Source organism: Prionailurus viverrinus, chromosome E1, assembly GCF_022837055.1.
Source record: "Prionailurus viverrinus isolate Anna chromosome E1, UM_Priviv_1.0, whole genome shotgun sequence".
Classification (NCBI taxonomy): domain Eukaryota; kingdom Metazoa; phylum Chordata; class Mammalia; order Carnivora; family Felidae; genus Prionailurus; species Prionailurus viverrinus.
Genome location: NC_062574.1, coordinates 612,008 through 625,056, shown reverse-complemented (window position 1 = coordinate 625,056; position 13,049 = coordinate 612,008). Strand labels below are relative to the sequence as shown.

Sequence of the window (13,049 nt, the reverse complement as noted above, 5' to 3'; positions counted from 1 at the left end):
TTCCTTCCTGCTTTTGAGGAAAAAACACTTTGTCTTAAGCTTCCGTTGCTCTGCGAGACTGGGGATCTCTGTTTCCTCCGATTGCACTGTCCTGGGGCCTTGGCAGACTTGCCTGAATCCTCCCTCGGGACAGGAAGGGGCTCCAGACCCCCGGGGGGCCCCACACAGAGGTCTCCTCTCAGCCCTGCCCTCACACAGCGCCAGGCTCGAGCAGGATGCGCCTTCGCGGACCTGGAACTTCCTGACACGTGGGAGAGTCCCTTGTCCCGTCCTGGGGCCCTGAGGCCGCAGGGCCACTGGGTCTGGCCCCCCAGCTCCCCGTGCGCACGGATCCACGGACCCCAGGCTGGGGTGTCCTTACCCGCAAGGCCCAGCGCCAGTCTCCAGCCGCCTGCTTCACGCTGGAGCCCGTGATGTAGCCCAGGCCGCTGCAGACAAGACAGCGCGGGGGACGGTGTGCTCACCAGCCCGGGGGCAGCCGGCCGCCCACCCCACCCCACCTGCTGGCCGCCCCCGCGCGTCCGGGTCGCAGAGCGCCAACTTCGGGGACGGGGGTACCGGGACGCGCGCGGGGACCCTCACCTGCCCAGCGGGATGGCGAAGTAGAAGACGGACAGCATGAGCGTGCGCGTGTTCTTGGTGAAGAGGTCGCCGATGATGGTGGGCGCGATGGTGGAGTAGCTGGCCTCGCCGATCCCCACCAGCCCCCGCGACAGGACCAGCAGCCAGAAGTGCTGCAGGAGGCACACAGAATGGAGGCCGCTGGCTCCTCGGCCCGACCCTCCCGGGTCCCCACGCTGGCCCGGGAGCCGACCCACGGGATGGAGCCCAACGCCGTCTCAGCAGCGAGGACACCCAGGCCCCTGGGCCCCTCCACACAAGCCCGGCACGGGGTTGGCACTGGTCTTCTGCAGGTTGACGGCTGTAAGTGTGGCCCACGCGGACACCTCCTCCGGGGGCCCTGGCCCCACCTTGGGAGCTTCAAGTCACCCCACTCACGTCCCGCCCCGGGCAGGGCAGCTGGGCTGGCCCTGTCACCCCACGCACGTCCCGCCCCGGGCAGGGCAGCTGGGCTGACCCTGGCAGCACTGAGGACCCTGCGTGCACGAGGAGTGGGCAGTGCCCCCCCTACCCCCGCCACACATCAAAGCGGGAAGCCCAGTTGAGCCAGGAAGGGTGGGGCCGTGCCAGCTGCCAGGGTCCTCCCCCTTTGATGTGGACCCGGGCCCTCCGGCCCCCCAGCTGCCCAGGGCCTGAGAACCCAGCCTGGCCATCTTTCCCCGGCCCCACCCTGACCACCCATCCGGCCGGCCAACGCCGCCCACAGGCTACCGTGCTCAGTCTCCCGCTTCCCTCCCTCCATCCGCCCGTCTCCGTCCGGGCCGGCCCTCTGCATCGTCGACCTGCCTGTCCAGCCCCGCGCCTCTCCTCCGCCTCTGTGTCCCCCGCCTGCTCGCCTCGGTCCCTCTCTCTGGGGGTCACCTGCCCGCGTTGCTGTTGGGTGGTCCTGTATCGGTTTCCATTAGCCTTTTACACATCACGTGTGCCGATCCTTTGTTTACTGTGACGCCTCCAGCCACCGATGGCCTCTGGACTGCACATCTCGCTCAGGCCCCATCCCCAAATGACAAAAATACGCTCTAACACGCTGTTTGCGAGACGCTGGAGGCGAGATTTCCTCCTCGGCAGGAGAGCAGGTGGACAGGACGTCCTGTGGGTCCCCGGGCCTCCCCAGGAACCCCCTCCTTGTGCGTGTGTCATGCTTCCTCCCTCCCTGTTCCCGCACACGCACGTGCCCCCGCATGCTTTCCAAACAGGGACGTAAAGGGGACGGTTCCGTGCCTCCTGCCCCGCACCTCGCCTCTGCCCTCAGTCACGCGTTGTGGAAGCGGGCCCATCGACGGCGGCTAATAAAGACCTGTTCACGCTTCTCCTGCCACGAAGACACCCCGTCTTTCCGGGCGTGCACCACACGGTCCCGCTGTCCTCCGAGACCGTCACAAACGCCCGTGTGCGCGTGTGCCGCTCCGCGTGCACGAGCCGGGGATTCTCTCTCGGGTACACACCTCGAAGTCAGAGGCCGGGCCCCGGGCCGCGCGCCCGTGGCACTCTGCAGGATCCTGCTGCTCTGCTCTCCGCAGAGGCCCCGCCAATTTGCACCGCCAGCAGCAGCTTCAGTAACACTTGGTGTCCTCACCTCCCTAATTATTGCCCATCTGATGGGTGTGAAGTGTTATCTCGTTGTCGTCTCAATTTGCATTTCCCTGCTGACTTCAGACCAACACCGGGCACCGGCTCCTCCTGGGACGGCCGGTCCTCGTCCTCCGCCCACTTTCCTACGGGCTCGTCCGGCTTTTTCTGGCCGATTTCTAGCTCCTGGTTTTTAGACTTTGCTTTTTCCCTTATTTTCGCCTGTCTGGAACTTATTTTGAAGCAGGGTTTAGCTTTCATCCAGGTGCACGTTCAATCCTCCACAAGCCCCCCGGGCACACCTGTCACCCCCACGGAAGGGACCGTTTCACCGTCGGCCTGCTGCTTTGGTTAAGCGGCCACCCCGTGATGACCAACGGGGCAGGCCGCCTCCACGGCCACTTTTCACAATGTTCCGGGACGTTTTCTCTGCCAAATGAACTTCAGGATCCCACTGCCGAGGCTCGCCAACGCCCCTCCCCCCCGCCGGGCCCGGACCGGGGCGGCCGTGAGTCTACAGACTAACTGGGGCGATCCGTCTCAGTTCTGGGGCCGCCTCCGCCGGCCCGCCCTCCCTCCCACACCCCGGCACCGGCGTCGCGGTCCCCAGAAGCTTCTGGTCCAGGCCCCATTTTCGACCGTGGCCGGCAGACTCTACTGACACTCTGGCCCGACCCTCCTCCGTGAAGCCACGTTGTACCCGCAAACCTGCCTGTTCCTTCCGCGCCTGCCTCCGGCCTCTTCTGGGCCAGCGTCAACCTCCGGAGGAAGCCCAGACCCTGAAGTGCTCCACCACCTGGCCCCTGCCTTCCTTTCCAGCCAAAACACTCTCCTCCGTTGTGGACCCACCGACACGCCCACCGTTAGTGCCTCTGTGGGCTTGCTCCCCCTGCCATCCTGTCCACCAAAGGCCTCATCACCCTATTCCACCTGCCTAGCTCAAATGCCGCCTCCTCCAGGAAGTTCTCCCTGGCCCCATGGATTTCAAGAGACTGCTCTCTCTTCGGTCAGGGCTCTCGGCACTTTGCACATCTCAAAGGCTGTGAACGTGGGGCGCCTGTCACATCTTCCCGCACCCAGCCCGGGAGCCCCCAAGGACGGGGAGAGGGTCTGCTCCTTTATGCCAGAGGCCAAAAGCTCCTTGAAGACAGATCTTGGTCTTTGCTCCTTCTTCCTCTATTTCCCTCTACGGCAGCCACCATGTGATTGTCCTTCCGCCGCTCGAACACTCCTGCCGATGGGAGACTCACTACCTATCAAAGCAACATATCTCCCTTGTGGATCAGAAGAACAGAAGTGACAGTTGGTTGAATGCCGCCACGGTCCGCCGTCTCGGCGATTTCCCACAATAAACCTTCCGGCGGGGAAACACTAGACCCATTTTACAGATGAAGGAACCGAGGCTCAGGGAGATCTCTCCAGATCACAAGGCTGAACAGACAACAGAGTTGGGACATTCGCACCCGGACTGTGGGAGCTGAGTAAGAAACACCTTCCTCATGTTGAAATGATGTTTGCCGCCCTAGGACTCTGACCCAAGGAGTCAGCTGGTTGTTGGGCAAAGAGCAAACGGAGCGGGGCGCCCGGCCGGCTCAGTCAGTACGCGTGTGACTCTTGACCTTGGGGACACGAGTTCAAGCCCCATTTTGGGCGTAGAGTTCACTTAAAAAAAATAAAGTAAAAGGGCGCTGGGTGGCTCACGGTCAGCTGAGTGCCCGACTCCTGACCTTGGCTCAGGTCATGATCCCAGGGTCACGGAATCAAGCCCCACATCGGGCTCTGCGCTGAGCTCGGAGTCTGCTCGGGATTCTCTCTCTCTCTCTCTGCCCCTCTTTCTCTCTTTGCCCCTCCCCCATTCACACTCAACCTCTCTTAAAAAAAACGAAAAGGAGGAAACCGTGCAAGGCACAGAGAGGGGCCGTGACTCACCTGGGGTCACACGGCAAGGTGCTGGCAGAGCTGGGACTAGAATAAAGGGCCCTGCCTCCTGGACCAGACTGGTTGTGCCGTTCCTTGCATCGTCCCCAAGTCAAGGCAGGTCGGAAAGAGGGTGCCACGCGGGGCTCGGCTAGGCTCGCAGCATGGAGGCCCTTTCCGTAGCCAGGCCAGCTTACAAAAGCAGCCACGACGCCCCCCACCCCACCCCACCTGCCCTGGGAAGACAGCGCCTGAGGCTCCAGCAGAGAGGCGGGAACGAAGCCGGGCGAGGGGGGGTGGGGGGGCGGGGGCAGAGGAGCCGACGCACCTGCCGGGGGATGAAGGAGCTGGAGAAGGTGACCGCCGACCAGAAGAAGACGCCGCAGCTGAGGATCACTTTCCTGTTGAAGCGGTCACCCAGGTAGCCGAAGATGGGGGCGGCCACCATGAAACTGCAGATGAACACTGCGGGGAGAGGAGGCCGTGACACGGGGCCAGAGGCGACCCCACGACCCGCCCGCCTCCCCGCGGGCCCAGCTTGTCCAGCGGGTGACCCTCGGGGGACTTGAGCGACAGAGGACAGATTCACTGAGCGGTTGACGTGGCAGGAGCCACGTCAGGAGCTCACCACCTGGGGCCTTGTGGGTCCGTGCAAGGCCACCTCCTCGCAAAAGAGGGGAGGCGAGACTCGCCCGAGGCCCCACCGGCGGCAAAAGCCCCGCGGGGACCTGATCCCCTGTGTGTCCGACCCCGGAGCCACTGTCCTCATACCTGTCACGCTGCTGTCCTTCTTATATTTGGGAGAGAGGTTCAGAGAGGGGAAGGGACCCACCCAAGGTCACACAGCAAACCGGGACGGAACAGGGCCCGGAACCCCAGTCTTCCACCTGCCAGGTCGTGCAGTCACACTCACTCCTCACTCCCCACAGGATGGAGAGGCTTTACTGGCGTCTGGAAACACTGTCGTTCACTCGCTCACTCTTTCACTCGTTCAACAAAACAGGCAAAAATTCCTGCCTTCCTGGGCAGGAGAAAGAAACCATAAAATGAAAAATCGAGTACATCAGATGGCGGCAAATGCTAAGGAGGGGAAAAGGGCAGAGACGGGAGACAGGAAACGTGTGTGACACAGAGAAAGAAGGGCCAGAGAGGTGACATTTCAGTGAAGACCTGGAGGAGGTAAGGAAAAAAAAATCATGCAAATACTGGGGCAAGTGCAAAGGCCCTGAGGCAGGAGTGTGCTTAGCACATGTGAAGAATAGCATAGAGGCCAGAATGGCTGGAGCAGAAGGAAGGAGGGAGGAAGGCCGGACGAGCCAGGGCCTGTGGCCCACCGTGGGCACTGTGGCTTCTACGGCTGAGAAAGGGCACAGAGCAGGGAGTGATCTGACCTGGTTTTGTTCTAGAACGAGACAGAAGACTCCATGGGGAGCGATGGGAGGGGCCTTGGGGCCCCAGGTGGGACCTAGAGGCCCAGCAAGGCAGGGCAGGCCCTAGGGGTCAGGGAACAAGGAGCTCCCCCAGGCCTCCCCCTGCAAGGCGGTCCCACAGCTGACGGACAGATGGCCAGACAAAGGCCGAGGGTGGGCAGACGAGGTGGCCAGTTGGCCGGGCTCTGACCGCCAGGCTGAGTGTGCACACGGGCTGGGCTTCTCCCTCAGACAGAGGCGGGGAGGGGAGGGGAGGAAGGATGGACTCGGTGAAGGAGGGGAGAGGGCCGGGCCCGAGGAGAGTGACTGTCTCCCTCTTGTCCTAGTGAGCAGGACGGGGTGTGGCCGCAGGGGAAACTGGGGCTTGGGCAGCATCAGCACAGAGGGGCGCGACCTGGGCCCAAAGTGAGCTCTGATCCTTCCCAGCTGGGTGACGTTGAGCAGGTCACCACCTCTTGTTCTCAGTTCACTGGTGTCCTGATAAACGTCCAACGACGGACTCCAATAAAGGGGGGATGGGGGCGGGGGGAGGGATGTGGTGTTTGCCAACTGTTGCCAACTGTCGAGGGATGAACACGCCCGCCGTGGCTGCGGTGTGATGTCACCGACCGGAGTCACAGGAGGTGGGTCTCGGGAGCGCCTCGAAGGCAGATCGATTGCGTAAATAACCTCAGGGACACAGATAATGGTAGAATGCAGGGACCTGACTAGGGAAGGATGCGTTCTGAGTATTTACTACCTTTGTTTTTAACACAAGATGTTTAACCACAAGCGTACATAATTCAGTTGTCCCTAAGGGTCGTGTTCAGCTACGGCTCGCACGATGCCTGAGAATTAACACACAGCCTCTCGCGGGCTGGTCGAGGCCGCCACCCCGCCAGCTTCCTCATCCGCCAAATGAAGATAAAAATAGCAAGGCCCCGGGTGCCGGGTGCCGAGCGCAGCGTGAGATAAAGCGCTAGGTGCTCTGCCACGCCCCGCCCGGAGCACGGCCTCTGGTCAACACCGGGTCCTTGTTTAGATTCATCCACACAGAAATTACTTCCTCGTATCTAGAAAAAGAACTTTTCCTGCTGGGCCTGCCTCACAGGACCTGCCTGAGATCAGACCAGGATGCGGGCAGAAAAGCAATGTGGATCCTTCAGGACTTACGCACATTAGGGGGAGGAGGGAGGACGGTTCCCTCTGGGCCTGTCTGCGCCAAGCGGGGAGAGGGCACAAGGAACCGGAGGAAGAGTGACCCCTGTCCGGCGGGGGGGCAGAGCCTATCCGTGGGCTGCCCAGCTCGAAGGGGCTAGGATGCCAGGAAAGCCACCGAGAGGGCCGACTCCTGCCAGGATGGTGAAGAGAGGCTTCGCAGAGGCGGCGATGTCAGAGCTGGGCATTGAAGGGTGCACGGGAGTTTGCCAGCGATGACGATGCTTAAAACCAAGAATACATACTAAAACATAAATCACAAATCTTATAAGCAATACCGTGCAACGGTTAGGGGGGCACGATGCTCACGGCTAACGAGAACCTTGGTTGTCGCCCACGGAACACTTGTAGACAGGCCCGAGCGCGCCCTGGACGTAAGCACAGGCTTCTCACTTGCCCCTCACGACTACCTTCATCCCACAGAAAGGTGCCAGAGGCCGAAAGGAGTTTGTCCAACGCCAGGGTCTAAGCCACGCTAGGACACGGCATGTCTGTCCTCCTGCAGGGGTGGACGGGGCCCGGGGGGAGAGCCAGGCCGCCGTCCCCACCACCCGGCCTGCGGCAGAGCAGGAGGGCGGCCCCGACTTCGTGACCCTGGCTCCCTGCCAGCCATCTGAGTCGACCGAGTCACGGGGGACTCCGGTGGGAGCAGGTCCCCACCCTCACCGCTGGGTCCCAAGCACCCACCCGTCCCCACCATGTCGTCCCATGTTGGAGCTGGGCCACCGACAGCTGGAAGAACCTGCCCAAAACTACACAGTGACCCTCCTGCCCCCAGACGCCCTGCACCCTCAGCACTGTCCCCTTGGAGACAAGGGCGTCCAGGGTCACGAGGGAGAGCAGCCCTCCCCTCTGCTACGGACAGACAGGTAAGAGGACGTTCCCAGGCCCTCAGGTGCATCACAGGCCAGCAGAGGGGCCTCAATGCAATCAGGGCAGGGACAAGAGGAAAAATGCTCCTGGCAGAAGAAACAGCAGCGGCAAAGGCCTGGAACCTTGTCCCGGCCGGGCTAGAAACTTCCACTGCCCCCCACCCCAGCCCTGTAGTCTTTGCTGGAAGAGAGCTTTCCGAGCGCTGCCCCACCCAGACCTCGGTGGGGGTGGCCTTCCCAGCAGCTCCCGCACAAGGACATCCTGCAGTCAGGGCATGGGGAAGCCCTGTCTTGGCTCCCGTGTGCTGAGCCCACAGGACGGGGACAATGGGGCTGCGGGCGGGGGCGGGGGGGGGGGGGGGAGTGAGCCAGCCCACAGGATGGGGACAATGGGCCGCGGGCGGGGGGGGGGGGGGGGGGGGGGGGGGAGGGGGGCAGCATGGGAGGAGCCACCTTGCAGAACGACTTCATGTGGTGTCCCCGCCCCACAGGGATGCCCAGGGGCCTTCTCCTCTGGGGCCCTCAGAGGGTCCAGCCCCCAGAAGTCCAGAACCACCCCACTGAGGACCCTGTGACCCTCTGATCCCACCTGGGAGCTGCTCCCAGGGTGCATGTGGCCCTGTCCGATCCCAGAAGCTGGTCCCGGGGCAGGGGCAGGTGAGGCCTGAGCTGGGGGAGCCCTGGATGCCCCGTTGGTGGCCTCGGAGCTCACGTCCAGCCCCCACCTCAGCCTGGGCTGAACCAGGGCTATTTTTACAGAGTCCAGATCCGGCCGACCTGTCATTCGGGGAGATATGCCATCCTGCACCTCCCGTGGGCGGAGAGGGTGTCACGCCGGCTCTGCCCACAGGGTGTGGACGGGACGCCCAGGCAGCCAGGCCACGGGGAGGCCCCATCGCTGCCTGTAGGGCCACCAAGCTCGGACTTCCTGTAGGAAGAAGGGGGCCGCTCCTCCCTCCCACCGCTCAGGATACAAGCCCTGGGACGGCCCCTCGGGCCTCAGGGAGACCGGTCCTAGACCCCCCCCAGACAGGCTGGGGGAACCGCCACGGGGGCTGCCTGACTACGAAGCAGGCCACTGCAGAAGTGGGGAGGAGAGCAAGGCCAGCAGGACACTCTACCCGAAGCAGGGCCGCCGTCTGGTTTCAGTCTGAGCTGGCTCTTCCTCTGTCCTGGCACGTCCTGGCACGTCCTCGTGACCCCCCCAACCCCAGCCCTGAGCTGCCTTCCAGCGCCCTCCCCCACCACCCGCCCCAGAGAGAGCATCCCCATGCAGACGTCTAACGGGGCCATGCCTGCCCCAAAGCCTCCTCTGGCTCCCTACTGCCCCAAGACCAAAGCCAGAGGCCCTTCACGATGTGCCCCTGTCCCCCGCCCAGCCTCCTTCCTTCTGGGGGGAGGGGGGCAAACACGAGTCCCCAGAGCCTCCAATCTGCTCCCCTTCCGCAGACCCAGCTTCTGATCCGCTTATTCTCTCTTCGACTGGGTCTACACTGCTGACGTCCAGGGCTCACGGTTTTCACTTCCAGAATTGTGAATTCAGCTTTTCAGTCCCTGTTCTTTTCCAATAGGGTGCTATCCCTGTCTTAGAAATTCTACTCTTTCTTTGGAACCGTGGAAATGAAGCACATAGGACGTTAAAGTCTGTTAAGGCAAACCTATGGCCTGAAATGCCTCGGGAATCGGGTCGCCTGCTTTCTGGGATCCGTTGCCCCCTCCCACAAAGGCTTCCTCCTCGTGGGCTCTGCTCACGCTCAGTCTGCCTTCAGTGGGCACTGTCATCTGGGCCCCACCCGGGCCCTGGGGCACAAAGGCTCCCGTCAGGAGCCGCATCTGCAGAAGGGGCCGCAGAGCCCGGGCCGCACGGAGCAGGCTCTCGGCACACAGCCAGAGCCGGGACGGAGATCTCACAGGCAGAAAAACTGCCCACGGGCCCGCGGGCACAGCCAGAAGTCAGGGGGCTTGCCCTGGGCTCGGGGTGGAAATCGCGTCACCCCCACGATGCTGGACCCCAAGCCTGCACGAGGCCGACCCTGCAAGAAACCCCCGGATCCCGGACGCTGGGCCGGAGTGGGCGGTCGATCCCTGGATGAATCTGGGTGACAGCTTCCCGCAGCCTCGTCGCGCTAGTCTCTTTACTCTTTATGTATATTTAAAATGTTTCATCATAAAAATGTTTACACTAAAAATACCGTAACAAGCTTCTGTGACAGATACTGGTCCCCAGGCGCCCTGCACACTTGGCTTTAATGCCAGCTTCCTCTCCTGCTCCCTGGTTTAATTCCCTGGGAATCCCCCTGCCAGTCTTAACTTTCAAGCTCAGCTATGTAATTTAAGTGTTTTCTTGGCATATTTTACTCAGCGTGGAGTGGGGGGGAGGGTTTCTCACATCTGCTCAATCTGACACACTGACTGTAAGCCCTATGCCCTGAACAAACTCTAACACGTCCTTCAAAGCCCCACTCAAATGTCCCCTCCTCAGGGGAGTCTGATCCACCTGCCACCAGGCAGAGCTAGGTGTGCCCTCGCTGCTGTCCCCCCAGGCTCCCACGCACCCTGGTCCCCCCCCCCCCCCCCGCCACCCCCGTCATGCCTAGGTGGTGACTAGATAGGTTTTCTGTCCCCAGTGATGGGGGGAGTCTACTGGAATGCAGGGACAGAGGCTATGGCAGAGCCCAGCAGGACCTGCCCCTCTGGGTGTAGGCTGTGGAGACCCGGGGCCCCGAGACACCGGGACCAGGGCTGGAGCTCTTCTGCGGGCTTTCCCAGAAGCTTCTGCAGGGGCTCGGGGGCCTGCTCGGGGCTGCCGAAGGCAGGCTCTTCCCAAGCCAGGGCTCACAGTCTGGTCCCAAGGGGAAACAGCAGAGGCAGGCCCAGGCCTGACTCTCAGCCGCACCCCCTGCCCTGTCTCCGGGCCCAGCAGCCCCTGGTGCCCACGAACGAGCAGACAGCCCGGCTCTCAGCCCTGGCCCTTTGATCTGGGCAAACACCAGCACCTGGCTGGCGCCCTCCACCTGGCTCCGACCTTATCAGGGGCTTGGGGAAGAGACAGGTGCCTGGGGCCCAGGCCAATTAGGTGATTTTCCTGGTCGCCCACTGAGTCACATCCTGGTCTAGCTGGCCTGGCTCCTTGGCTCAGGTGGCCGAGGGGTGAGGACACTCAGGGAGCCAGCCCGGCAACGCCAGGGGCAGGTGGTAGGGTGGAGGCCACGGGGTAAGGGTCCCTGAGAGGCCATGGCCCAGGGGCGCCCACGCTGAGAGCACAGAGACGCCAGACGCTGAGACACGCGGCCAGGCCTCCCCTCCCCAGGTGGAGACGGCGGCACGCGTGGAGCCCCAATCCTGGGCCCGCCGGCCTCCCCGCACGCGACCCCCTGTGAGTCACCAGCAGAGCTGACCTCTGTCCCTTCATCTGGGAAGTGCAGCTGCCCAGGGAGGTTGTGGGGGCAGAACCGACCATGCTGGCGGGGGTGGGTGGGGGGGGGGGTGGGAGGGGTGGTGTCCACCTCCAGCCAGGTTGCCAGGGGTCAGTAGGGGCCACCATGACTTCTCTGTCCACTAGGAAGGCAGCCAGGGACACCCTGCAATAGGGACAGCACTGCTTGGGGTGGCTGGAGGCTGGGGCAGACCCTGGACACCCCATCAGTCAGCAAGGCTGAGGCCCAGAGGGGACGGGACCAGGGGCCACAGAGGGAGGGGGCTGGAGAGCTGGGCTGTCTCCTGCCCTCTCCCCACTCCCCACATCTGGCTGAAACTCTCTTCCAGGCTGTGAGTGGCGGTCACTGTGGGCTCAGAGCCCAGGAGGCTGGCGGGGGGGGGGGGGGGGGGGAGGGCCAGGGGACAGGTTTGGGCTCCTGTGCTGGGTGAGGGATGTGGGCAGAGGCAGGGGCCGGCACCCCTCAGGGTTCTGGGTCACACAGCCTTGCCCCTGTCCCAGCTTTCTCAGCTGTCTGTTGGGGCTGCACCCTGCAGCGATCACCTCGTCTGTCTGAGCCCCAAAACCACCCTGAGAAAGGATCACAGGCCGCAGGGCCTGGCTGAGTGGCTCATGGAGGCTGGCACAGCACATTCTGGAATGCCACCTAGGCAGGTCAGGCAGGTTCTGGGACATAGCCAGCTCGCTCCACTCCTCCCTCCCAGGAGAGCCCAGGCAGGGGAAGGGGTTCACAGGCTGGAATGCAGACCACGGACTTCCTCCCACACATCTGACCGGGCCTCACAACCACACACTCTCCAGGGCCAGAAGGAATCAGAGCCAAGGAACTGGGCCCTCGGCCACACAGCAAGCATGGGGCCAGGTAGTGGGTCGGCAGGGACAATGGAGACACAGGCCCCCCTGCCCCAGCCCAGGGGGCTCTGGCCCTGCCCCTCCCCACCCCCACCAGGGAGAAAGCTTCAGGCCCAGGACTAGCCCAGGACCCAGGCATTCAGGCGCTTTCCCCGAGTTTGGAAATGGTTCCCGGACTGGCCGTGGGGATTTCCTGCTTTGACATCTCAGAGACTGTTCCCAGGCTGATGGCGACGGAGGAAATGGGGGCGCATGCCATGGAAACAGAGTCACCAAAGGCTCTGCCGCTGTCCTGCCTGGAACCTAAGGAACTCCCTTCACCAGCCTCAGGGCAGACCCTGGGCCCCTGGGCCCTGATGAGGCCCCAGGACCAAAAGAAGGGTCCTCTCTAAGGACTCGGGCCTGTGGCCTCCCAGGGCGCCCCTGGTCTGTTTGCAGGGAGAGCAGCAGAGGCTGGGGAAGCCGGTCTTCTTGAGTGAGGTCAAGAGTGAGGTCTGGACACAAAGCACATGTCCCTTCCAGTGAGTCAGGACCAGGGAGGAGACCCCGCAGGGAGACCCAGCAGGTATGGCGGGGGCCTGGCAGGGGAGTGGGCCTCACCTGACTGCAGCAAGCCGGCGCCTCGGTCCTTGACCCCAAACTGCTGCTGGATGTCCAGAAGGACGCCTGGGAGGGAAGACAGAGGGTGCTTATGTCTGATGCCCGGGGCCCCTGTCCCCCACCCCACCTAGGAGACCCCCCAGTCTAAGCCCAGCCCGCCCAACCCAGCCCCTTCCACAGAAGGCCACCTCACCCAGTCTGGCCAGGCCACTGGGGAATCTGCAGGCCAGGCTATGCTCACCCTGGGGGCATGGGATCCTACCCCCCACTCAGGGACCACTCAGGGCCACTGCAGGGACCTGAGGACAGACGGGCGGGACTCGGGCAAACGCGTGCTCGCGCTCACTCAGCTGTCCTCGGGGTTGTAACCAGGACCCCGCTTTTCCGATGCCAGAGCTGAGACACAGAGGGAAGCGGGTAGGGCTTCTTGGGGGGAAGGGGATCCCTGGAGGTCATGCCTGTCCTCCTCCTGAGTCCCCACCACCTCTGCTCTCCCGTTAGGACTTTGCATGTTAAGAGGACTATAACCAGAGGCCACCAACAACCACGGACAGA

General features: G+C 63.1%; 1 protein-coding gene across 3 annotated transcripts in view; it reads right to left on the bottom strand.

Moving 5' to 3' along the window:
* Nucleotides 1–13,049, bottom strand: part of SPNS2 (SPNS lysolipid transporter 2, sphingosine-1-phosphate) — a 29,551-nt gene that overhangs the window by 5,143 nt on the left and 11,359 nt on the right. For all 3 annotated transcript variants that reach the window (XM_047831969.1, XM_047831971.1, XM_047831970.1), the window contains exons 2-5: nt 12,495–12,560; nt 4,436–4,572; nt 583–734; nt 362–428 (exon numbers count right to left, since the gene is read on the bottom strand). In XM_047831969.1, the coding sequence (XP_047687925.1) occupies nt 362–428; nt 583–734; nt 4,436–4,572; nt 12,495–12,560 (422 nt within the window). The remainder of the gene's footprint in view (nt 1–361; nt 429–582; nt 735–4,435; nt 4,573–12,494; nt 12,561–13,049) is intronic.